General features: G+C 41.6%; 1 protein-coding gene across 1 annotated transcript in view; it reads left to right on the plus strand.

Annotated features, from left to right (window-relative positions):
* Positions 1-26,843, plus strand: part of DNAH14 (dynein axonemal heavy chain 14) — a 182,140-nt gene that overhangs the window by 78,457 nt on the left and 76,840 nt on the right. The window contains exons 26-41 of the mRNA XM_053913105.1: positions 321-574; positions 1,096-1,327; positions 1,996-2,049; positions 3,626-3,771; positions 5,032-5,100; positions 5,783-5,969; positions 6,753-6,829; positions 8,067-8,238; positions 12,278-12,367; positions 14,304-14,438; positions 17,080-17,295; positions 18,516-18,606; positions 19,925-20,133; positions 20,914-21,166; positions 23,177-23,261; positions 25,714-25,943. Coding sequence (XP_053769080.1) covers positions 321-574; positions 1,096-1,327; positions 1,996-2,049; positions 3,626-3,771; positions 5,032-5,100; positions 5,783-5,969; positions 6,753-6,829; positions 8,067-8,238; positions 12,278-12,367; positions 14,304-14,438; positions 17,080-17,295; positions 18,516-18,606; positions 19,925-20,133; positions 20,914-21,166; positions 23,177-23,261; positions 25,714-25,943 — 2,500 coding nt within the window. The remainder of the gene's footprint in view (positions 1-320; positions 575-1,095; positions 1,328-1,995; positions 2,050-3,625; positions 3,772-5,031; positions 5,101-5,782; positions 5,970-6,752; positions 6,830-8,066; positions 8,239-12,277; positions 12,368-14,303; positions 14,439-17,079; positions 17,296-18,515; positions 18,607-19,924; positions 20,134-20,913; positions 21,167-23,176; positions 23,262-25,713; positions 25,944-26,843) is intronic.

A 26,843-nucleotide genomic window follows, 5' to 3' on the forward strand; every position in this document is an offset into this window, starting at 1 on the left:
TACTTCTGAGTTCAACTGAGGAGACACTACAAATTTCATCTTGGAGTTTGCGACCATTATGACCGTCCCCAGGTCACCACTTCACCTAGTGGTCAGACAAAACATTTAGAAAGCGTGAATACTGGTGATAAGTATATCTCCATTCGGCAATGACTGAGGCCCTCACAATCATCAAAATGCAGTCTCTGACTCTCAAGTACGTACACGTGCAGGCTCTCTTTTACACACACGCAAGTGCGCTCACACCTACACACTCCCCGCACATACGCTTCATGAAAACATGTAATTTATACCATTTATACTCGTATCTCATTTTTCAGAGCCAGATCATGTTTTACAATGACTGTGTCCAGAGTTTTGTGAGTTCTCACCCGAGAGAAGAGCTGGGAAGAGTCCACGCCGGGGTACTACGTCATCTGGAGGAGACCGCAGAGCTGGTGGTGCTGGGCACTGGCAACGCGCGGACGAAAACCGTGCTGGGGGCCTTGCTCGCCCTCCACGTTCACTGCAGAGACATAGTCGGAGATCTGCTGCTTAAAAGTATCTTCCGTGCGGAGGATTTTGAGTGGACGAGGTAGGTAGATCTCAGTTGTAACTCTACGCCAGGTAATTTCTCACACCCCTAGGTAAATTAATTCTCTACCACAAACTTGGGCAAACCTGGATTTTAATTTTCTGGAACGTACAAAAATTCTAAGCAAACAGAAAAATCGATGTTCCTTGACCTAAAGCCACAGCTTTTGACAGGCAGCCCCTGTTGTAAATAAAAGATCTTTTAACTAAGCCGCAAAGCAAAAAGTTATAAATACACAAAAGATAAAGAGAAGGGAGTTGGAGCGTACCACCACCGACAGCCTCACGGCAGGCAAGCAGCAGGCTTCAGCGGGGCCGTTTTCTCTTCTCATGGGAAGGGTACTCGAGTGTTCGGGCTCTTCCGGGTTCTCATTCCGATGGCTAGCATCGTCATTATGAATTATCCATCACTTTTCACTTGACTTGCATTGTAATCTTTAATTCTCATTACGTTTCTGCATTTGAAAAAACTAAAAGTAATTTTTGCCCCCGTAACATGAGCGTTTAAAACACTGTTTTCAGACATCTGCAATATAAGTGGAATGACAAGCAAAAGCTGTGCTATGTGTCTCAAGGAGACGCCAGCTTTACTTACGGCTACGAGTACCTGGGCTGCACCCCGAGGCTGGTGGTCACGCCCCTCACTGACAGGTGCTGGCTGACTCTCACCGGAGCCCTGCGCTTGAATCTTGGAGGCTGCCCCTCTGGTCCGGCTGGCACGGGAAAAACCGCCAGCATCAAAGGTCTAGCAAAAGTAAGTGGTTTTGTATCCAAAGTAGAAACTTTTTTTTAGGGTCACAAACCTGAATGGTACCTTAAACGTACACCCTTTCCGTCGTTAAGATACCCACGACATTTAACGAGCACATTCATTCGTTCATACCATTGGTGGGTTAATTTTTGGATGGCTGCCGTACGTGGGACTTGGGGCCTCGGTCAGCCACACATGCTCTGTGTTTATTTGGAACACCGTTACAGTAGCCAACTGACCTGTGAATGGCACTTTGGCCCCCTTCCCCTTCCCACAGGGGGGACTCCTTTATCTGGAACCCCATTCACAGATCTTTGCCTAGTCTTGGTGATTAATAGGTGTGTGCATGTGTGTGAGTGTGACAGAGAGAGGAGTACCTGATGAAAGGATCTAGTCTGACTTCACTGGAAGGCTTTTTTCTTAGTTTTCTTGTTTGTTTGGTGTGTTTAAAGGCATGACCTTCATGCTCCATGTGCTAATCATCTGAACTCTAATAGTATATGTGCATTTTCACTAAGTTGAGTTTTGTGAATTTTTTAACTTGGCATGTAATTCATCTTTAATTGCAAAAGTTTTCTCAAAAGATTAAGACATTTTATTACTCTGGAAGTTTCAACATTAGCATTTTGTGTCATAATGCAAGAAATACATTTAAATAATATTTTTTCCAGTCCTTAGGTAAACACTGTGTGGTCTTCAACTGCTTTGAGGATTTGGATTATAAGGTAAAACTTACATACTCATGTAAAAATACTGTACAGATAAAAGAAATAATTCAGTGAAAGAACAAGAAAAAATCTTAGAGATACATTAAGCATTAGTAGAATTGTAAATATTAATTTAAACAAACAGAAATTTAGAATGTAATATAAACTTAACACATTATACATTTTGTTTTTATTCCACTGAACTACTTCTCAAGATTGGTTTTCAAACTTTTTGTTGGAGATCTTTCCAAACAAAATCTAATGTGGAACATAAATATTTTTTAAAAATTAAGAGTATTGCTTTATTTTATATGTTCTAATCCTGTACATTAATTTACTAAAAAGATACATCATTAAGAACAATGAAGATTAACAGAAAATTTGACTCAGAGTTTACATAAGTGATTACAACTTTACGTCAGCCTTACTTTGTCTGGCCTGAGAATTATCTAAGATATATCTCATAACAGTCCGAAATCTTTATTAAAATTTCATGTGCTCTGTGCCTGCCACAGTTACTTAGTTTCAAAACACTTTCCTCTGCATGGTAAGTCCCAACCTGTTCCATTTTATTGCTGTCACTTTATTTGCGGTTCAAAGCCCATTACCTCTGAGACCCAGCATTTCCAGTTTGGGCTCACTTAGCATGTGGAGGAATCAATAAGCATAAAGAAGCTGGTTGAATGAAGAGACCACAGAGGGTCCCTTCTCCGAAAGGAAACTGCCTTCCAGAGGGAGGCTCTTACTTGCTGAGCAAAACTTAAGGGGAACCAAACAGCCTAGTAATCATGATACATAATATTATTAATGCAGTGTTTTTAGAATCACAATTAATGCCCAAACACCCCGTGATAAACCCAATATTGAACATTGAAGGAAAGAGAAATTCTGACTCCTGCGGCGGAGGGAGAAACCAGCTGTGTCTCTGGGGGCCTGAGGGTCTCTCTCTCTGCAACCCCTGGAGAGAGCTCCCCATGGTCCACAGGTGCTGTTTGGCCCGACGGTGTTTTGCCGGTTTTTGTTTTAGCTGCCAATGTTTGCAGACCAGTACATTCTGACCCGGACTTTCAGCCTCTCCAGGATCACTGGAGGCCTGGCCACCCTGCACCGTGCTAGCTGAGTAGCAGCTGCCTGCTGTGGCCGGGCCCACTGCAGACTGGCTGTGATCCGCCTTGTCTCTTACTTTGGGCCTGGCTCACCAACCCTCACTATGACCTGCCCGTGGCCCTCCGACCCTCGAGGCTCGTCCCAACCCAGGAAAAGGCGTGGCTTCCTTCAGACACTTTACAGCCTTCCCCCAGAGGGTTGTAGACACTCGAGGACAGAGCAGGGCTCTGTAATGAACGCGTGTGGCACTGGGGGGTGGGGGGTGGGGGGCCGAACCGTGCCAGCGTAAGCTGCGGCCCTACCTCCATGTCCCCGTCAGTGTGTTTAGGCTTTTATAAGACACAGTGGCCCAAGAGTCCAAGCAGACCTACCAAAAAAAAGGGTGTTTGCTTGGTTTGGGTAAAATGGGGAGAACGTGCAAAAACTAATATCCTAGTAAAATTTTTACCTGCGTAGTAATTTCTGTAATCTTTTATCTTTGTTTAAGATAATGGGGAAGTTCTTCTTTGGACTGGTTCAGTCAGGAGCATGGTGCTGTTTCGATGAAATCAACCACATTGATGTGGAAGTTCTCTCGGTGGTTGCCTCACAGATCCAAGCAATTAAGGCTGCCAAAGACAGCTACTCTGTCCGGTATCTCTGCGATGCGCTCGTACCTTTGGACTGCACGTGTGGTCCGCACTGACTGTTCAGTTAATTGCTATTGAGTTAATTGTTGTTATTAATAATTTGTCTCTACGAGAAGCATTTGGGGGGCACCTACACAGAACAGGAGGGCTTGCACTTACCTAGAATGTTCCCTTTGCTCAGCAAACATGAAAAATATTTGAGTTTAAATTTTCTTGGTACCTTGTCGTCTTACGCTGTTTCATTTGGAGAAATCATGTTTTTTTGTAATTCTACAACTTTTTAAAAAGCAAAATTATACTGGCCACATCCCCGAAGCCCTCTCTTAATCCATTACTCTGGATTAATATACTTTAACTAAAAAGCCTTGTAATAATAATATTTGTCAGGATCACTAATGTTTACTAATCCAAACAAAAATCTCTTTCTCTTCAGATAAACTCAGGAACTTACATGATTAACTTTATGGGCAGAATTGGGTTTGCGGGTTTACAGCGTCTGTCACAATCTGGTATTTCTAACTCAGGCCAATGGGCGCTCACTTCTAGCTTTACCTTCAAGGGCTTTGTTCAAACTGTCAGAGCCTCACAAGTCTGAAAGGAAGTGGGGATCACAGGACCCCACATTGTACCACTTCTTCACCCCGTCTCAGCCTCTGCAAACTTTCCCTCGGCCGTGTCTGGGAGACCTCAGGTTCTGTCCCAGCTGTGCCTCCTTCCCTGTCTTGACCTCCCTCGTTGGTATCAGCCGTCCATGAAATCACTGGATGATTCCTCCCCACTGTCTCTATCACTGGTGCCAACAACAGGACACTAGTGTCCATGCAGAGGGTTCTCTTTCACAGGCTCCCAAAATTATTTAATTGGGGTGTAGGTGTGGGCTCTGTCCCTTGCCGAAGCAGGAGCTCTATGCAGTGGACTCTCTGAGCTCCACTGTGCCACCCAGGCAGGGCTCTGCCCCACGGCTCTCCTTGGGTTCTTTCCTGGGTTAGTCACTTCATCCTGAGGGTACCCTCCATCCTCAGGGGCCCCCAAACTTCAGATATCTTCACACATGATCAAATAATCAGAATCCCAGCAGAACTTACAATTTCAGCTTAAGATAGCCTCTTATTTCCCCTCTTACCATTGTTCCTTTCAGGCATGCTAGGCTTGGTGTGTAACATAACATAGCCTTCAGAAAGCTCCCAAACTCACTAGTAGTAGTAATGTACTTTGAGTTAGAGAAAACAGTTCTCTTAGTGATGAATACTGTGATGTCTTGTAGGTTTGTACTGGAAGGAAGAGAAATTCGTATCAATTTGTCTTGTGCAATATTTGTCACCATGAATTATGGGTAAGTGTCAGTTAATGTGTAGTGGAAGTGGACACAGACCAAAATACTTGTCTTAAGTCTTAACTATAGATGGAGTTGCTGCCATCATGTATCTATCATTCACCCTCCACCTGTCTGAACCCTCTGCTACCCACACCGTTTATAAAGAGCTACTCTCTGCACGTACCCGCATGCCTGACCTCACAGCTTCTGAACAAGGGTCAGCAATTGTCCCAAAGAGGACGCAGCCAGAAAAGCCGATGAGAATAGCAGAAGGCATAACAGTACAGTGGCTCTGGGAGGGGAGGCTGGGCAGATTCATAAACATCTATTGCTGAAATGTTAGGACAATGGCCCAGAAAACCACATGGAATTAATGTGAGGTGAATCATGGGAGGGTGTTCAGGACCGATTCTGTTCTTGGGGAAGAGGGTATGCTGTGTCTCCTCTCCTGAAGCACCCTTGAAGCACCCACAGGGGGGCCCAGGAAGAAAAGACCGTAAACCAGGATGCTTTGTGAGATGAAAAGTAGAATAGAAACCATCTTGTAAACTTCTTTTCCGATAAAGGTCACATAGAAAGCCAATAATGATATTGCTCCATAACAATAGAGTCATTTCGGGGACAGTTCTATTACGTGGTACCTCATCTGGAAAACTGAAAAGTGGTGTTTTTCTCTCCTTGTTTTTCTTGTCCTCTGAAGATACAAAGGTCGAGTAGAACTCCCAGAGAACTTGAAATCCCTGTTTCGCCCGGTGGCAATGATGACGCCCCATTACCAAATGATTGCTGAAATAATTCTGTTTTCCGTTGGGTTCCGATCTGCAAAGTTGCTCTCCCGGAAGCTAGTCACCCTTTACGAATTAGCTAGCAAACAGCTCTCGCAACAGGTAATGAACTGCTCTTCTCAGATCATGATTGCGTGACGCTCTTCTGGCCTTGGTCCAGGGATACCCGGGAAAGTAACGGAACTAGAATTCCCCAGCACCCCGAGTCCGTGCCCCGTCTTGAGTGTAAGGCAACATGCACAGTCAGTAAAGGTTGCAGACCTTCCCCCCAGGATCTGGGGAGAGTGAGTGAGGATGTGTCATTTCGAATTATCGACGGCGTTCGCTGGGCAGGGACGTTAGCATCAGAGCAGCGGCTCGCAAACTTTGTTGTGCTGCCAGCAAAAGAATTTGGAGGGCTCGTTAAGAGACAAATTGCTGGACCTCACTGCCAGCTTTCTTATTGTCTGCGGCAGGGCTCGCACAGTCTCCGGCATGCCTGGTGCCAATGGTCCGAGAGTACCACTCCGTGAAAAGTATTGTTCCAGCACATGCCCGCTTTCTATTTGTGTATAACCCAGAGTCGTTTGGACAGCTAACCACAGTATTTCCAGAGCGTTTCTCCTTGAAGTATTCTTTCAATTCTTCTCTCTATGTCAGAGAAAAATCAGTTCCATTTTTAATGCCTTTAATACTTATTTGTCGTTCTTTAAGAAGGAGACTTCTTGGAGCGCCAGTTTGAGAGAGAAGTGAGAGCGTTAGAAGCACATTGGGCATTTCTAGAATTGCATCCCTGTTTTTCTTCACTGCATAGCGATTGAACTACATGCTCTTCACGTTTATTGACAGATTATTTCATTTTTCCTTCAGACGCTTAATAATTCAAATATTTCAATGTTTTGATAGGATCATTATAATTTTGGCCTGAGGTTGCTGAAGACAATTATAATTACGGCTGGAAAGAAGAAACGCAAGTTTAAACGGTTAGTTGGAATTTGAATTTTTAGGTCAAAGGGAGTCATACAACACTGGGAAAATAATGTTTAAATTTTTAAGTAATGGTAAAACAGGAAGCTCCCAGAGTGTCACAATAAACCATGGTAGAGTTTGTTAAGAATATGAAAAAAAGAAGAAAGTGCACAAAATTCCTGGCACCTTCCCTCAGATGAACCTGTTCTCTCACAAATGTGCCACCTTCACGTAATAAGTATGTAATAAAATGAAAGAGCCCTGGGAGAGAGCCACGACTTAATGAGAAGTGCAAAACCTGTGCGAACACACCCGCATGAGAAACGTGTAAAACCCGTGGGAAGAAAACGTTAGAACACTACCGAGAGGCAGAAATGAAAGCGTGAACAAATGAAATGATACAGCACATACTTAACATCTTACAGGGCTTAACATCATAACGATTTAATTTACGAATGGAAATTCATCCCATTGAAAATACCAAAGGTATTGTCTTTTTGTTTAGTTTTTTAAGCAAGCCGACCCGAAAGTTTACATGGGAAAATAAACAATTAAGACTAGCTAGAAAAGGATTGAAAAACAAGAGCAATGAAGGAGGAATACCCCTTTAAGGATTAAGACATACGATAAAGCTTCAGTAATTAAAGTACTGTGGTACTGACTTCGTGAGTCACCAGGCAAACCACTGGAAAAGAACAGGAGGTTTAGAAGTAAGACTACATGCGCTGGGCGTTTAGCACAGCAGACGCTGGGAGGCAAGAACAGCCTTTTTAGTGGATAGTGTTGGAAAACTAAACAGCCATCTGGATAAAGATCCGGTGGGAATCACGGTCAATATTATTTACCGGGATAAACTCAAAAAGGATTTTTTTAAAGTATTAAAGATTTTAAATATAAAAATTTAAAGCATAAGAGTATTTGAAGAAATGAAATATCCTTTATATCTTTGGACAACAGAAGATTTTAAAACTAAGAGTCAATCTAGAAGCCATAAAAGTGAAAAAAATACTATTTTTGAAGTTAAAAGACAAATGACAAACTAGGAAAAAAGATATTTGCAACTCACGTCACAGTTAAATAGCTCATTCTCATAAAATACAAAGTTTTCCTAGAAAAGTGGGCAAAGGAGCCTCAATAGACAGTTCTCAGAAAATGAAACAACAGTTCCTTAAATAAATGAAAATACACTCAACCTCACTCGTAAAACGCACTTGCTAACTGGTTCTTTACGTTTGTTTTCTGTTCTCACAGTGACACAAACGCCCACCTCTCTGAAACACATGAAACTCCCATCATCATTGAAGCTGTGCGAGAAGTGTGTTTGCCAAAATTTCTTGCAGAAGATGTCCCGCTTTTTGAACAGATTATAGGAGATATTTTTCCTCAAGCGACAGTTGCAAAAGTAAATCAAATCGCCTTGGAGGTAAAAAGACCTTTGAAAGTTGTCACAAATGATTTAGATACAGAGTATCTAGATGTGGATTAAAAATATTAAGAGTTTTTCCAAAATCAGAACTCTGTTATAATTTGGGGGATAAAAATACTTGGAGATCTGTTTCACCTTGGGAGAAAAAGAGCTTCCACTGCACTGCAGCCTAACAGAGGAAGGATGAACTGTACCTTCAGGCAAGGAAGGCTGTTAGGTATTCGGTTCCTCGATTTTCCCATCTTTCAAATGGGAATAATGAGGATGATGTCTGCTCTCCTACTTTAAGGGGCTGCTGTAAGAAATTAGATCAGAGTAATGAAAAAAGACTTCCAAATGTAAGTATTGGTGACCACTGGATTACACGCTGTAATTGTAGAGCTCTTCATCATTTCTCCTACATGTGCAGTCTCCCAGTGACTGCTTAGCCTAGGTAGGATCCCATACCCCTCGGTGCTGGGGCGTGGCCTCCCGCTGCCCCCAGCATCCAGCACGCTGTCAGCGGGCCGGGAGAGTTGCCTTCCTAAGACCTGTGTCGGACCACATCAACAGAGCCACGATGGGTGGGGTTGCCTGCAGTGCAGACCCCAATTGCCTGGTGCGTGGTGCCTTTCGCAGTCTGGCCAGGCCCGGTGGTCTTCCCACCATATCCTCTTTCCTTCCTCCATCCTTTCCTCTCCTCCCTGTTTTTTTCCACCTGGAATCTCTCCTTGTCTTCTGGCTCTTCCTTGGGCTTTCTCAGGGGTCAGGCCATGAAAACTTACTGATTCCTTTCCCTGGGTCCCTACCCATCTTCTAAAACTAATGTTTTAAAATTTATTTTAGAAAATACAGTTTAACAGTTTCGTAATTATTTGTTCTTTAAGTACAATTAGTAGGTTTTATGTGTATAACTTTATACCTATCAAGCACAGAATACGTATTTCTTAGCTCACCGGAAGCACTTACTCAAAACAAACACACGCTGACCGTTCCTTAGGTTAGGTGGGAAGGTTTGCAAGAATTTCCCCTTGAAAGCCAGCCGCCCGTGAGTTTTACGACGGTGCGGCTCTTTCATGGTTGTAGTCTGTTTACAGAGTTGATAGCTCTTCTAGGTCAATGTTGTTAAACTAGAATATTCTCATTTCATTCAAGTTTTGAAAGGTACAAGTACGGAGATGAACAAACCACTGTTAGCTTGTGATTCTTTCAGTCTCTGCTTCTGAGGTTATTCTCCCAGTCATTCCTTACTGTTCTTAACTTGGTGTCTTCATTCGTTAGATTACCTGTAAGTTTCCCTACTTTATTTTTTCTCAAAGTCCCTGCCTTTTATTTCGTTAATTCATCTTTTTTAACTCTTTAATAGCCATATTAATATTTTTAAATATTTTTTTACTCTGGGTTTTGTGTTGTTATTCATTCTCCATCTTTTTGAGTAAAGTATCTGATTTAGTTTCTTTTTTTACTCGTATAGTTTTCTAAGACTATAAAACTTCCTCTTAGTGCTCGTTTAGTTATATACACCATGAGTTCAGATGTATAGGGTTTTATAAACATTGCTTTCCAGAAATTCTATAGTTAGTAATTCCTTTATTTCCCTAAGTATTCCTTTAAGACTGAGGTTTATCCTGTGTCTAATTTCCAGTAAAGGACCTTTTTATTTGTATTTTTTGTTATTAATGTCTAATCTTACTTTATTATGATGAGAATATTCTCTTATTTATGCTTAGGAATTTAGGGGCTTTTATAACCTAATATATAGGTAATTTGAATATTCCATATGCACGTGAAAAGAAGGCATGTTCTCTTGTAACTATAAATACAACATACAGAGGTCAATTTATTTCCATTCGTTATTTCATTAACATTCGTTAAGTGGAGCACAGGGTGGGATGGTGAACCACAGTTCAACAAAAGACCGCAGAAGAAATTAAACTCGAGTTGGTGACGCACAGGTCCTGCGGGAAGGACGCCTTACCCGCCTCCCAGAGCCACGTGGGGCGGTGCAGGCCGGGTGTGGGCAGGGAGAGAGGCAGTCCCTGGCACCCATGCCTTTGAGGGTCCCAGGTGGAGCGCTTTGGGGTTTTCAGGCCGAGGCTGGGTTGGTCAGTTCAAACCAAAAAGAGCAGGTTTTTCCTAAACTCCACAGCGGTCTTACCTGAGGGGCACACAGAGGAAAGGGTGGCAGGGGAAGACTTGATCCCACGGGCTGTTAAGAAACTCATCTCAGGAACCTGTATTGGCTTCTGATCTAGGACATTCTGAGGAATGAGGCGGCTAGAGTCAGTCTAAGGCCCTCGCAGGCTGTGTGGCCCAACAAAAGGGATGCTGAGGCGGGAACCGTGGAGGAGCTTAGCTAAGGCCTCGACACCATTTTACAGCTCTGATTGTTTTCTTAGGTCTCCTGTGGGCATGCTGATAGCGGTAGTTTACCTGATTTACTTGGGCTGAGAGACGTGAACAAGTATCTCCTATTAGTGCATTTATATTTCTGCTTCCTAGTAGTTATTACTATGTGTTCCGGTATATAAATACCAGTAGTGAGCCATCATTCTGAAATGCACCCTTTAACACGTAAGTGCCGTGTTTTTCTTGTCCTCTGTTTTTGGGCTTGAATTCCGCCTTGGTGAGACTGTAACTCCATTTTTGTCTGCCTTGTACACTTGTGGTCACTCTTCTACTTTCAAACTTGACAAATCACTGTGTTTTACATGTGTCTTTTTTATACAGCATATAGTTGGGTTTGACTGTATGATCTAATCTGAATGTACATTGTTTTTTCGTTTTTGGTCCGTGTGGTTCCTAGAAGTACAGTGGTTATTTGGGTCTAAGCTCCTGCCTACATTTTGTAAGATTCACATTTACGTTTTAAGGATTTTCACTTTGTTTGGAAAAGAAAAAACAGAAGGAAAATGTCAAATGACAGAGAAAGCAAACATTTGCTTTCCTTCAGTCCCTCCCAGGAAGAGTCTACAAATCCCTCTCCCCTTCCCCTTTTTAAGTGCCTCTAGTGTCACCTTTGACATTCTGCAAGTCACAGCCAACACAAGTGGCACGGCCATTCTAGTAGCTATTCTGCTTGTACATGAATGGTTTACTCTCGATCCTCATTATATATTCATCTTTTCCTCAGTTTTACAATTCAGTTTGTAACAGCCTGAGTTTAGGGGAAAGTTTTCTATACAAGCATATCACTTTATTCAGCTACTTTCTTACTTGTATAATTTTTACTTGATAAATATGCAAGCTGTCAACTGTTTAATAAAATGTTATCAAATTGGGCCCTGGCCAGGTAGCTCAGTTAGTTGGAGCATTGTCCCAATAATGCCAACGTTGTGGGTTTGATCCCCGGTCAGGGCACATTCAAGAAACAGCCTATGAGTTCATAAATAAGTGGAACAACAAATTGATGTCTCTCTCTCTCTCCCCCCCCCCCTCATCCCAAACTCCTCCTCCCCTCTCTCCCTGTCTTCCTGTCTCTAAAATCAGTAAATAAAAAACTTTAAAAGATGTTACCAAATTATAGTATATCACTCATATCACAACTTGAAGTGTTGAAATATTGAGTCTAAGGTACAGTTACTTTCTGAGATTTTTTCGTATAGTTACATCAAGTAGGCAATTTTTAAAATTTTACTTGCTATCGTAGAATATTTTAAACATTGAAATGTGAAAATAATCATTACAAAATAGAAAACCTACTTTAATGGTGATTAGAATTACACAAAGATGTGGAATCTTTTACATTTTCTTTTACTGTAGGAAAAATTACTATACTTTGGTAACAGCCAGTTCTTAAATACATCTTAAAGCATGAGTTCTTAAATTGGGGGAGGGCCTATGAATTTGCTTCCGGGGTCTGTGAACATAAGATTTGAATGCGTTATATTTTGGGTGGAAAGTCGGTTTTCATTATTCTCAGGCTGGTGAACTAAAATGTTGAGAACCACTCTCAAAGTACAGTGTTTGGTACCTAGATAGGAGAGATTTTGTAGGGTCACATACCAAGAGTTTGATTTGCAATGCATTTTAAATTAATGTATTTATTTTCTTTTAGAAAGTAATATTTGTTGCCACACAACAGCTGGGCTTACAGCAATGGCCGGCTCAGAAAGGAAAGATCATACAGTTGCACAACCAACTTCAGGTGAGTGTACAATGGGTGTTAGCAACTCAGGGCTCCTGGGTTTTAAAAGGCTTGGTCAAGAAGAAAACCACAAGGTGATTTGTGCGATTTGTAATGGAACACAGAGCAGAGGTTCCTCAAAAAATTAAAAATAGATCTACTTTATGACCCAGCGATGCCACTTTGGGAATATATTCGAAGAAACCCAAAGCACGAATTCAGAAGGACATACGCAGCCCGGGTTCACTGCGGCAATACTCACAGTCGCCAGGGTTTGGAAGCAGCCCGTGGGAGTTTACTGACCTGTTGTAGGGAAGAAAGCTGAGGCGGGGGAGGCGGGGTGGCCTTCCTGCTTCTGCCATTTGAAAGCACCGATTCAGTTTTACGTGTTTAATAGGCCCAGGTGCCAGGTTGTGGGGTGATGTGTCCTGAGCCGCACCTTTGTTACTATCGAAAATCTTAAACAGTCTTCTGGCTTCCATTTAAAACATCCTGCATGGATTTTGACTGGGATAGAACTGAATTAATACTTACGGTGAGAATGTTCATTTTAAGATACCACCTGTTTTGTCTTCCACGGATATGTTTGTCAAGGTTTTACCCTGCTTGTGAGCTAACAAGTTAGCCTGCCAAAGTTCTCTAGTGGCAGAAAATGCTAGACCCCTAGGTCAGAAAGGGCCGTCTGTTACTCACAGCAATGGCAGAAGCCTTTTATCCAAGACTGAGTTTCCACAGGACAGCTGACAAGGCCACGTGACAGCAGCACCCCTGGTGAGTTGTGTTGCAGGCGAGGAGCCCACCCGTCTGCAAGGGTCCTGCCAGCAAGCGTTCCCGACCTTTGCTCTTGAAGGAGACAGCACCTTCACTGGGACAGCTGCTCCGTCTGTCCTCCATCCTGATAGGGAACACTAGCTCTGTCTTCCAAAACTGTTTGCTGTGCAAACATCCTCGAAAAGACAGTTGTAAACAAAGCAGTTAATGCTCTGCTCAGAGACCTGTAGAAACGTCAGAGACCTATACGGAATGGGCTCCTAACAGTGTCTGCCCCTGGTCTATACACTGTCTTGGTTTCTGGTGAATTTCCTGTGAATATCCCCCACTGTTGACCTCTCTGATTAATCTGACCGGGTCTGGGATCACATCCATTCAGGTCATCTCAGACAGCATTGAAGTAAGGCTTCTATCAGCAGGACTAGAAACAGTAGGATGAGGCCAACCTAAAGTATTGATTTCAACCAAGCCCATCCGAAGTCCCAGGTCCGAAAAGCAGAACAGGTTCCATAAGCCATTAGAATACCTCACAGAGCCATGTGAATGTCCCCCTGAGAGACGCAACAAGTGCAAAAAGAATACATGGATTAGGTGATGTTGGCTTTGAGAACCATGTGGGACACTCAGATGGAAATATTTAGTAGACCGTTGGAATTTCACTCTGACCCTCAGAACCAAAGACTGGGGAAATGGGCGCATTAGGGGTCATCAGAAACAGATCTAGGTGAAGATATTCCAACTGATGAGACCAGAGAGTGTCGTGTAAGGGGGTGGGGAGTGGATTACAGGAGACTAACATGGGAAGAATAATCAGAATTCTAAAGAGAGAAAACGGAGCCAAGGAAAGCCCAGGTTAATATCATTACAGAAGCCAGCCATGGAGAAAGGTACATAAGGTAAGAGAAAGAGAAAGGTAGATAAAGGAGAATCAGAAAGGAGGTAAATTGTTCAGGATCAGGAATTGGAGATCATCCTTTGAAAGTTAAAATTAGATTCCTGGGGATTTTAACATTAGCCTGGTCAGTAAAACAGCCCAGAGAACCATAGACCAAACAGTAATTTCGGTCAAAAAGGAAGGGTTTGCGGATAGAGTCAGAGATGTATGTATAAATAAGAACGTTCCAGTTGCAGCTCAGCTGAACCAGCAGTGAACCAGAGTCCCACTGTAACCTGCACTTGTGTTTAGGCGTTTGTCGGTGTGATGTTAGTGGGCCCAACAGGTGGAGGGAAGACGACAGTCAGGAGAATCCTGGAAAGAGCGTTGATGTTATTACCAGTGGAAGACGTACTGTCCCCTGAAGAAGAGGTCCCTATCTCACAGGTAAGTAAATGTTCTACAAATACAGTGCTTCTCTGTCGGTTAGGATCTTATTTTGTGCTCAGTTACATTTTACATTCTCTTCACATAAGTTGTTCTGTACTCATTAAAGTTATTGCTAGGATTTTGTAGTTTGGAATCATTTGTGGTGAATGGAATTTTTTAAATTGATGCTCAACCTGGTCATTGCTAATGTAAAATAAAACAGTTGACTTAAGTGTTTGTTTTATATTTAGTCACCTTAGTTAATGGACTGCTAAGTTGTAATTTTTTTTAGGTAATCAATTGAATCATCCTGAAATGAATATAATGTCTCTGTTCTAATATTTATATAACTTAAGTTCTTAATTTATTGCATTGATGGACTCTCCAGGACAGCTGTAGTATCTCTTTTCTTTATCCTGAATGCAGTTGGTATTTCTGTAGTTATATGATGAATAAGTGTGATGTTCACTCTTGGTCTGTGATAAATCTTTATCATACTTTAGAATTTTTTCCTATCCTCATTATACTTTGGTTTTTGACTCCTAGAACTTATGAGATGATTTTTAGTGTCTATTTTTATATTTTAATTGTTTAATGTACTAAGCTATGTTGACAGATTTACAAATGTTCAATCGTCCTTGAATTCCTAGGATAACTCCTATTTTCATGATAATAGTTTTAGAGTCACTTTCAAGTCAGACTCCCATACATAGTGTCCTCTTCTTGCAGGGGTTTGAGGAGGATTGGTGTTAATTCTTGTTTAAATGTTTGGCAGAATTCATTGCCAACTGTTCGGACTTTTCTTTGTTGGGGGTTTTTAATTAGTAACTCAATCTCTACTTTTTATAGATCTGTTGAGATTTTCTATTTCTTGCTTGAGTCAGTTTGCTAATTTCTGGTCTTTCTAGGAATTTGGTTCATCTACATTATATGATCTGTTGGAATACAATTCATAGTGTTTTCTTATGACCCTTTTAAATTCTTCACAGCAGAGGGGAATGCGGGTGGGAAGGGGTATGCAGGGTGGAGGGAATAAAGGAGGGAAAATGGGACAACTGTAATAGCATAATCAATAAAATATATTTTAAAAAAACAAAAATAAATTCTTCACAGCAGTAGTAATGTCCATACTTTTGTTTCTAGTATGATTTATTTGCGCCTTTTCTATTTTTTTCTTGGTCAATCTGCTGCTTGTCGATATTGTTGATCTTTTCAAACAACCAACATCAAGTCTCATAGGTTCTGCCTGTTGATTTTCTCTTCACTATTTTATCTCCTCTCTAATTATTAGCTCCTTCCTTTTCTCTCTTTGGGTTTAGTTTGCTCTTCCAGTTCTCGTTTCTTATGTATAAAATTAATTGGTGCTTTGAGATCTTAATGTTGACGTTGGCAGGGGTACGTTTTTTCCGTCGCAGCTCTCTCATTGCACGCGCGAGTTTTGTGCATTTCTATGTTCACGAGCCCTAGCTGCTGCTTCTTTTTTTGACCCACTAGTTGTTTTAAGTGTGTGTTGTTCAATTCCCATGTATTTTTGCAAATTTTCCAATTTTTCTTCTGTTACTGATTTCTAGTTTCATTCCATTGTGTTGAAGAAGCTACTTGGTATGATTTTAATATTTTAAAATTTGTTGAGAGTTGTCCTAGGACGGCTCAGACTGGGTGCTTTCAGCAGCCCCGTCTTCAAGTAATTTGTTCTTTTTTTCTGTCTGCTCAACTTTGTTGTTCGAAGTCTTTGTTGAATTTTTTATTTCAGTTGTATTTTCAGCTCCATAATTTCTATTTGCTTCCTTTTTATGCCTCTGTCCCTTTATTTATATTCCCTACTTGTTCTCATTTCTTTTACTTCTTTGGCCATGACTTCCTTCATCTCTTTGTGCAGTTAAAGACCTTTGTCTAGCATGTCTGATGCCTGAGCTTCTGATGCCTGAGCTTCCTCGAGGATGGTTTCTCTCAGTTGATTTTATTCCTTTGAATGGACTCTGTTTTCATGCCTTGAGATTACTTGTTGGAAACTGGACATTAGTAAAAACAGCCCCTTTTCCAGTCTTTGCAGACCCACCATGTGCTGGGGTAGTTCTTCACCGAGTAGCGGGCCCTGCTCTGAACCTAGGGCCTTCGATGGTTTGTTACATGTCTCCATCTGAATCTCTTGTCTTAGGTTTCTAAGGGCCAGAGTCTTGCAGCTTTTACAGTCTCTGCCACTTTTTCCAACTGAGATCTGAAATGGGTGGCATGGACCCCAGGTGTGTTCGGGTGGCCCCCCAGGGCATATCGCAGACAAGGGCTGCCTGGGGGCCAGTTCTGCCCTGAGGCTAGAAACGGTGACCTGCTCACCCTCCGCTCTGTACCCAGCCATGGCTCCAGGCCCGCCACGTCCCAGCTCGTGTACTGTGTTCCAGGACGAGCACGATGGAATTTTTCTTCATTATTTTTCCAGAGGTATTATTCGTAATATCTAGACTTTTGAAAACCATATTTTATTATAATGGCTAATTTTGATGCATCAGTTTTGATTGTTCCTTGCAAATTGCTACCTTTGTAGAGGATCTGTCTTTGGAGTCAAAGATCTCTCCTGAAACTCTTTGGTAACAACAATGTAAAATACTAAATAATTGTATCATAGTTAATGTCTTTAAAAACCACACTGGATTATTCTCAGATTCCAGGAAGAAAAGGAAAAGTGGATATTTGTGTTTTAAACCCCAAGTGTGTCACTCTTAGTGAGCTGTATGGACACCTGGACCCTAACACCATGGAATGGACCGATGGATTGTTATCAGCAACAATTCGAAATTACGTGTATTTAAACACTGCAAGGGATGCAAAGAAAAATAATGTTCGTGGACTAAAGCCAAGAATCTCAGACTTATCTAATGTAAGTTTAACATGGAATGATTATTTTTATTTTGACAATTCTGGATTATTTCATTATTTATTTAAAGACAGATTAGCATCATTAAATACTAGTGTAAAAGTAAATTTAAAAATTATAACCAGTTAAAAAAATTATAAGCTATAAAAATAAACCAGAAAATAAGACAATTGTGTTTTAAAATGGTCAGTAAACAATAAAGTTAGTGATGCTGCTTTTACAGGAGCACGGGTGGATTAAGGGATGATTCTGATGCCCCAGCACACCTTACAAATTACTGACATACAGAAATGCTTTAATGGAAAAGTGAATGAAATATGTGATACAGAATTTACCAGAGAATAAATGTGAATAGCAAAACAAAATTCGAAAGGTTGTATCCTCATCGCTTTACCAGTATATTTCATCAGCTAGACTATATTAACAAAAAAAGATGATATTTGAAACCAAACAGATTAGCAAAGTTTTTTTAAGTAGAAAAATAATACTCCAAAATGACAAAATCGTGAAATAGAAGTTCATACAGGTTTGGTCTTCTCCCTTCCTGCTGTTGGTGGGAAGGGAAGCCAGTCCAGGAAGCTGATGACCTCTTACTCACCCCTATTGGGGAATTAAATAATTAAGCTCCACCTCCCTCCCCCAAATGAAGAGTTCATTCAGTATGTGCATCGATCAGAACAACTCCGATATTGGTGTGAGAACAACCTGTATTAGATTCCCCAGGGGAGCGTAGTAAAAATAGAATTCCTGGGCTCCTTTCCAAACGTGTTCAACCCGAACTGCCCAGGATGAGGTGCTGGAATCTGCAAGTAAACAGACCCCCAGGGCGGTCCTGTGTCGCCTGAAATTTTAAGTCTGTCTTGAAGGGAGGTGTAGGAACATCACCCACCAAAGTGTCAACTGTGATTGGTTTGTTTAGAGGTGGTGGCAATTCAAAGAGCTCCTGCTTTCTTCTCTGTGCTTTGCTGTGTTATTTGACTATTATATAACAAGCATGTATTACCTTTCTGGGGGAAAACTAAAAAGTATTTTCTCAAAGAAAATGACCTGTAGTCCCAGCAGTTACATTGTACTGTGGTGGTGACATACTGGTCTTTTCAGCTACAGAACCTTCTGCCTTTCATGTTTTTATCACACACAAAAAAGCATATTTACACGTAGTTTCTTGTAGTTGGAAAGTGTGATCAAATAGAAATCTAAACATTATTGATGACTTATTTTAGGTTTTCCAACTTCATTTCTCTCACGAGGCTGATATGGATGATAGTATTTTTAAGGAGATGGAGAAAGATGTTAAAATTACAGAAAGTGAGAGTAAGTATTATAATTAAATTTAATGAAATGATTAAGTAACATAAAAGACACGCTGAACCAATCTGAGCTTTGTTTGTATTTTTAGAGCATTTTTGATTAGTGATATTTTGTTCTGCTGTTATTTTTCCCTCGTGAGGTTCTTTAAAATTTGAATAATTTTGCCACACGTTAAGTTACAGCATGTGCATATGGAATGATGTTGTGTAAATACTAGGGCTCACATAGCCCATTTAGTTTACACCACGTGGACGTTGCGGGTAGAAATAGATACTGTGTGGGAAGCAGCAGTGGCGAACTACCACTGCGCTGCCTCTGAAGTGGGACCCCAGACAACCGCGTGTGCCAGGCCCACACGCGCCTCGTGCACAGACGTTTCACATTAACTGCACACCCACCCTACGCTGCTTTGCCGTGCTCTGGGGTGGGGGGGGCAGAGATGTGCACGACGAGGCCCCTGCTTTGACAGCCTGCTGCAGGACCCCGACCACTGCTTTTGCCGCATCCTGGTGAACCCCAAGTCAACATCCCCCCGAAGGGCATTTCCGTTCCAGACTTTGAAAGAGACATCAGCTGTTGCTTCTACTTCCTTAGGATTCCCAAAGTTTTGGGTGTTACTTGTTGATATTCGTGCCGTGATGGGACATAAGTTTCCTTCATAGGGTTTTCAGGACACCCCCAAGGCAGGTGTTTTGGCCAGCGGGAGCCTTCTCTGCCGCTGGGTCCTGCCTCTACTCTCCTGTTCTGCTGGAGTATCTCCCTGTCTTGTAAGTGGCTAGCTACTCTCTGTCTCCATAGTAACCCATTCATACCTCCAGCATCCTGATAGACTTTGTAAAACTACGGAGCAAGACAACAGGTGCAGAGTGTGGAAAAGGGGGTAAATGGGCTCCCAGGGTGGAGTACTCTGAAGTCTGTCTGTCTGGTTCTTTATTCCAAGGGCACCTATTTCCCTTTCCCATTTCCCAGAGGCTGCATATCCCCAAAATGTTCCTGGGTGGGAGGGGGAGCACAAACCACATCATGGAAAAGATGAGTTCATGGCCCTTTCTCTTACCCAAATTTTAAGGGCCAGTTATACAATTCAGCTGCCTAAGAATACTGAAACAATGTTTAAGGCATTATTAAGTATATGGTAAGAGTATTTATTTAATAGACATTATATACTATACATAAACACATTTGCCCTGATGCTTTCTAGGATATCATTTCTAAACTTAATTAGAAAGCATTTTCTAGCTAAAACAAGAGTATCTGCAAGACTGTGATGGAAGAAGACTGGGGCTGTTCCCAGTTACATCCCAGGTGTTTTCCTCGGCAGAGTTTGACTGGCAGTGGGTTGTCTTAGACGGCCCGGTGGATCCCTTCTGGGTGGAAAATCTGAACCTGATGCTGGATGACACCAGAACGCTGTGCCTGGCGAACAGCGAGCGGATAGCTTTAACCAAGAAAATACGAGTGATTTTTGAAGTGGACAGCCTCTCGCACGCCAGTCCCGCCACCGTCAGCCGCTGTGCCGTGGTCTACATGGTAAGTTTGCAAACTCCAAGCTCTTCACGAAGGATAATCTCGGGTCGTTACCTCCATTACCTCCTGCCTTTTCCACTCTTTGTTCTGTTGTTACCGGCAGCGTGATCCCAGTAGTTGAAAGTGTTGTGTTCCCGGGGGGGCTCCTAGCCCCGAGATGAGTACGAATGTAATAACTACTGTCGTTACTGCTTCTTGGTAATAGGAATGTCAGCATTTTCCACGGCGGTGAGGACGGAGTGCTTTCAATAGACTGGCTAGGCTGCTGGTAGGGGTGGTTTTTCCAGTAGAGGGAAGTTTGGCCGAAGCTTTTTCTAAACCCACTCCATGCCTCCTAGAACTCGTGGCACATGTTTCCAGGGGCGGCAAAGAGGTAGAAGACACAATGAAGAATAAGCATTTTCTACCCATCAATTCAGTACTCACCCCTGTTGGGCCTACGTCCTAAGCTACTTAACTGAGTTCTATGAATGCAGCCAAGTACAGTGCTGATTTTCTGGGTAAGCCCTTCTCCCACCAGGCGTGCACACAGCCCCAACACACTCTGCACGCTCTCTACCCACAATCCCCCAAATGCTTGTCGGCTTGTAGGACCGTCGTTCAAAATCACAGACACTTCAGAGGAGGGTGATTCTTTAAGCTTTTCTGATCACTTGCCCTTTAGTGAACGATGATTCTAAACCATATTTGGCAGGGGCAGTGGTGAATTAGACAATACGAAAGCCGGGGGACGCTGTGTTTTTGTGTATTTACGTAAGATTGTCTTGTGCTTTTGATTGTTAGGATCCTGTTGATCTGGGATGGGAGCCTTATGTTAAGTCATGGCTTTTGAAAACTTCTAAAATTATGAGTCAACCAGGAGTGGATTACCTTGAATTCTTGATCCAAAACAGTGTCAGAGGCGGACTGGAGTTTATAAAGAGACATCAGAAATTCCAGCCGTTTCCCGTGCAAGACGTAGCAATCGTTACAACCCTCTGCAGAATTCTCGATGCGTTCTTTGAATTCATGAATAAAAATGGCGGCTTTGGACAACGTGAGTTTTTCCTCCCCAAGTCACGCTAATGATATTATATCTTAGCTAGTCACTGCCATCACTTACCACTGCTTTTAGGTTTTATAAAAGAAAGAAAGGAAGGCCAGGCATTTTCAGTCTACTCGTACCAAAAGCAGGCATGCATGTAGAACAAACTAAAAGTAATTGACAGAGGAGCATATCAGTGAAGTAAATCAGTATCACACATAAATGTGGACTGGTCACAAAGAAAATGAGTATAGAGAATCCTCAGAGGATCACTATTAGGGAAGAATGTTTTGCTCTGTTCTAAAAACTCTTGGAGACATGAATAGTCGCAGGGGGATCTGTTCAGAAATCTCAGGTGCAAACCTGCCAAGGCACAGCCCTGGGAAGTGGCAAAGCATCTGTAAGGAGCAATGAAAGTGTTGAGAGAACAGTGTAGCATCGTGGCTGGGGCCAAGAGATAAAGCAGTGAATAAAACGGATGCTGGCCATTTAGAATTGCTTTGCTCCAACTGAGCTTTCATTTCTCATAGGACACTCTCATCCCCCAGTAATCTGGGCAGAAAAAATTTCCTTGCAGCTTTTCTGGGCCAACAGCCCGTTTCCCTACTCCCCTCTTCATGGGGGGGGGGCCCGTCAGGGCCCAGGGCTGACTCAGGGGTCTGATGGAGGTGGCCTCCTCCCAGTGCGCAGGGCTCGTCCTCCCAGCGCGGTCCTGGCTTACCAGAGCCTGTGCTTGCCGTTGCACCCCTGGGCCAGGTGGTGCGTGCCCCTGCATTTACCCTTCTGTCTCTGACTTCCCTCCTTGCTTCTGGTCCTGAAGGATCTCCCTGTCTTTATTTTGAGCACTCCTGTGGTTTGTGCGGGTGGTTACACCATAAATTACTGCTCTGGCAGCCTGCTCTTGATTTCCACAGCTAGAGCGTGCTGAAACATAAACTCTCACCGAGGCACTCACAGTACACGTTGATTCAGCCTTTCTCGGTGATCCAATTGGCAACATATACTACAAACGTCCCTAAACTCTAGTATTCTGGAAATTTATGATAATCACAGGAGTGTACAGATTTAGCACAAGGAGCCTTATCTGTAACAGAATTATTTGTCATAAAAACAGCAATAATCTGAATTCTAACAATAAGAGAATGGATTCATAAATTATGGTGCAACAATATCACGTTTCAATGGAGAGACACAAAGATAAGGCTTAAAAAGCATAATGAGAACCGAAGTCTCTCTTTAATTATTTAAGCTTGGATTTTAAAATATCCTATACTTAATATTTAAATAGCGTATATTTATATAAAAGACCATAATAAAATGCATTGATATTTAATGATTATTATCTGTGGGTGGTGGAATTACGGGTGATTGTTATTTTCTTCTATACGCTTTTCTTCATTTCTACCTCTGTTTTACAAGAATCCTATGTCATTTAAACAAAGAAAACAAATGTGATTTTTTTTAAAAAAGCTAAAAGGCAGAATAAATAATTATCCATTCTTTACATTTCTCTGCGAAAGGGATGACTTGAACAAAAACAGGTGGGTGCTGCGCTTAGGAGGGAGACAGTTACCGTGTACCTGTTTGATGGTTGGTTCAGTACGTTTCTTGTTTGGAAGCATACGGGGTTCTTCCTTAGTGCCCCACTTTACTAGGACCAGTTCATTAGTTTGTGATGTGCACCGTGTGTGGAGGTCGTCACCTGGATGTGGTAGGGTTTTCCTTGTGGAGCCATCAAACTTCCCAAAGAGTTGCCGGAATAAAACAGAGAATGAAAGTATGCGGATTCATGCTCCAGATAAACAAGGACTGATTCAGGTGATTGTAGGTACATCCTCTGCTTCTTTCTTCTTAGAAAAGTCATTCCCCCTTTGGCCAGGTAAGGGAAGTCTAATATATTATATATGAAACTAAGATGTTCTCCTGTGACATTCACGAACTGAACCATGTTGAAACCTCACTAATGACTCAACTAAACTTGAAGTCTGTTGTTAATTGTGGAAAAATACTCTCCTTTTTAAGCTGAAGATTTGAAGAACACTTCCACTGAGGAGAAAAGTTATCCAGTTTCAAAAGTGTCTGTCAAATTCAAGGATATGAAAGAGAGGTCAGTTACGTTCATTCAACAGACACGTTTCAATACCTACTAGGTGCCAAACTCCCAAATGGGCTCAGAGTGACTTGTCAGTAAGCCAATACTTTTATGACTTTATAACATCAAATCCACTGAAGTTTATTTTATGTCAACTTAGATAATGTTTTGTATATCTAGTACAAGATAACTAGGTTTTTATGCAAAGTTACATGAATAACATGAATACATTTGTGCAGACTCTAATATTTGAGGAAAAAATAGAATTGACATGAGTATGTTTTGTGAATCTGCCATTTAGGAGCTGAGAACAACTGAACCAGTTACCAAGTATTTTTGAGCTTTGATTTTCTCATTTAAAAAACTGGAGTGATGTGATGTGCTAGACATGTAGGAAGGGCTTGGTGCATAGTAAGTGCTCAGTCAATTATAATTGAAGAAATTATTAAGTCTCCAATTCTTCTGCCATTTTGTAGGACAGGAAAGTCACTGTTGAGGCCTTCCTGCATCTCACTTTGGGTCCTTGAGACATTCATGTCACATTTGCCTTTAAACGATAGAATATTCTAGACATGGTTTTTACTCTTCCTGTCAACCCTGCCTCCAGGTTCGTTCATTCATATGCAACTTGCTTTTCGGCATTCTAGCCCAACCCTTTCCGCTGCTTGCCTGTACTGTTGTAATAGACTGTGAATTGGTTTCCTCAACTGTTCCAGTCCATTCTCAAATGGACAACCATATATTATTTTAAATTTTCATTAAATAGCAAGTAGTCATGAAAGAATGTTTGTAAAATATGTGTGAGATAGAAATAACAATACACGGATATCCATATGCATACCAGTTAGTTACAGCAAAAAACATGTTAATTTACCTTTGAAGTCCCCTGTATACCTAAATTTTATGGTGTCCCATCATCTGAGGTAACCACTATCCTGGGCTTGTGTTGTAATATGTTCCCAAACGATACACCTTTCAACCTGCATGTTTTTAAGCTTCGGTGGAATCACGTTCTGTGTCTACATTTTTGGTCAATGTCGTGTCCCTGTGATTAATCCAGTTTCACTGCTGCCTAATAGTTCATTGTATGTGTAGGTCCAATGTATTTATCCATTGATAGACACGTAGGTTGTTTTCAGTTTTTGTTACTACAAATGCTACTGTGATTAGGCTGGTCCGATGGTAGTGCATTATCAGAACTCAACTAAAATTAGTGTCACAAATACTACTGTGATTAATATGCTTGTGCATGCCTCCTGACATTTATAGGCAAGAGTTTGATTTTTAAAAAAAAAAAACACCCATGAATTAGAATGTTCCTCTGTATTCATTCAATGACTTCCCACGAGGCTCGGAATGAAGGGAAAATGCGCTGGCACAGCTCGCCACCTGATCTCTGCAGCTGACTGTGTATGTGCTTCGGCAACCCCCTGGGCTTTTTCCTTTTTGTTCCTCGGACTGGCCGTGATCCTCCAACCTCGTGCTCTTGGCACATGTATCCCTTCTGCTTAGAGGCTCTTCTGCCTCCATTTGGCCAAATCGCACTCACTTCCAGGTCTCAGTTTAACTGCCACGCCCTCCCGGACGCCTTCCCTGGTTCCCACAGTCTAGGTCATCTCTACTGTTATTCCCTGTGGGGTGGCTGACTCTCTACTCTTGGCTCTCAGCAGGGTTACTGTTCAGTTCCTTGTCCTGGAAATAAGGGGCCACGTTTGATTTGTTTAGAGGGACTGATATACAGTCAAAATTCAGTAACTATTTGCTGAATAAACTATTACATGTGACTAGAAAGGGCAAGTGCAATTGTACACGTGTGTGGTACATTAATGACTGCCAGTAAATTTCAGTTCAGTGATATACTTTTAGGATTTTTATAACATAAATCACTTTATGATAATGCTAAATCCTGAACTGTTTTTAAACGTTTTCAAGTCAGGCCCAAGCCTTGGTTCAGCCCCATCCCCCTTGGCCTTTTCACTGTAGAAGTTCAGGGTCCCAAAGACCAGGCTGACGTGGGCTGACCCTGGTGGGAGAAGGATATGCCCAGACTCACACTCCATGGCTTCCGCCACATGGCACTAAGCCTATTCGAAGACTTGGTTAAGAGCAGTACATAGTGAATGACCGTTCACTTGTGTCTTTCCATGTAAAATAGAGAATTATCTGATCCTCTTCCAAAAGGCAGGTGAACTCTCAGTGAGCAAATTGACCTAAAATAAAGTGAATCATGTATACTCAATAAATAAAAGGCGACTACAAATCTCTTGCTCATATGATGCTCTGAAAATAAAAATAGTAGCAGTGACTTCCGTGACTTACCAACGGAAAATTATACATTAACTTAAATTTTTTTTATGTCATCACTTAATTATTATAATTTTTAGTAATGAAACTTTGATATGGTATTGAAATAAATGAAGCTTTCTAAAAATTTTAACCTTTACCCCTCCAGAGCCATCCCCTCCAGGGCTGAAAATGCATGGTATCTGGAGAAGTATCCTGATAAATTGAAGATAATGATTCAAAAGCTCTTTGTATTTGCATTCACGTGGGCATTTGGAGGAACTTTAAAGCGTGAAGATGAACACGAAAATGACATACTGTTGTACTCCAGTTTTGAACCTACTTCTCTTACGAGAGTCACCTATGATTTTGATGACCTTGTTCATGAATTATTTGAAAGCAACCCACAAGTAGGTAAGTTCCGGGATGGAAAAGTCCTAATTATGCTTGCTTTAGAATATAAATTTGAAACTTGTTTTGTGAATTTTTTTCACAAAAAAAGTAAGAAATGGTAAGTCAATAATACCAAGTGCTAGTATGGAGCCATAGGAGCAGGAACTTTCATGTATTTCAACAGTCCACCCTGTTGTCATTATAGTGGGATTTCCTTCCTTTTTGTGGATGAAGACTAGTCCTTGTACAATACAAATGCCAAATGTTATCTTTGATATTAAAAGTTAATTTCCATAGGAAATAAAACCTTTCGTGTATTTCTAATTCTAAGGTAAAAAGATACAGCCACTCTAGAGAGCAACATGGCAGTTTCTTAAAATGTTAAATATTCGCTTACCATCTGGCCCAACATTTTACCTCTAGATATTTATTCTAGAGAAATAAAAACTTGTATTCACACTAAAACGTATACACAAATATTCATGGTACAATTATTCACAATTGAAAAAGGTGGTAACAGATGCCCTTTAATGGGCGAATGGATAAACGAATTATGATACATCTACACAATGGAATACTGCTCCGCAACAAAAAGAAAGTATTGATGAGTAGCGAAGAACAATATGGACCTTGAATGCATTATGTCAGGTGAGAGAACTCAGTTTCAAAAAGCTGGATACTGTATGACTCAGTTTACATGCCCTTCTGGAAAAAATAAAACATGCAAATAGAGAACATACAAGTGGTTGCCAGGGGTTAGGTTTTGTAGGGTAGTCTAAATACAAAAGGAGTGGCAAAGGGACTTCTTTAAGGTTTTAGAATTGTTCTGTATCCCATTTAGCATGGCAGCTACAAGAATACATGTGTGTGGTAAAAACTCATAGAACTGTGTGCCCCCCGAAAGGTGAGTTTTACTGTATG

The sequence above is a fragment of the Desmodus rotundus genome, chromosome 10, assembly GCF_022682495.2.
Source record: "Desmodus rotundus isolate HL8 chromosome 10, HLdesRot8A.1, whole genome shotgun sequence".
NCBI lineage: Eukaryota > Metazoa > Chordata > Mammalia > Chiroptera > Phyllostomidae > Desmodus > Desmodus rotundus.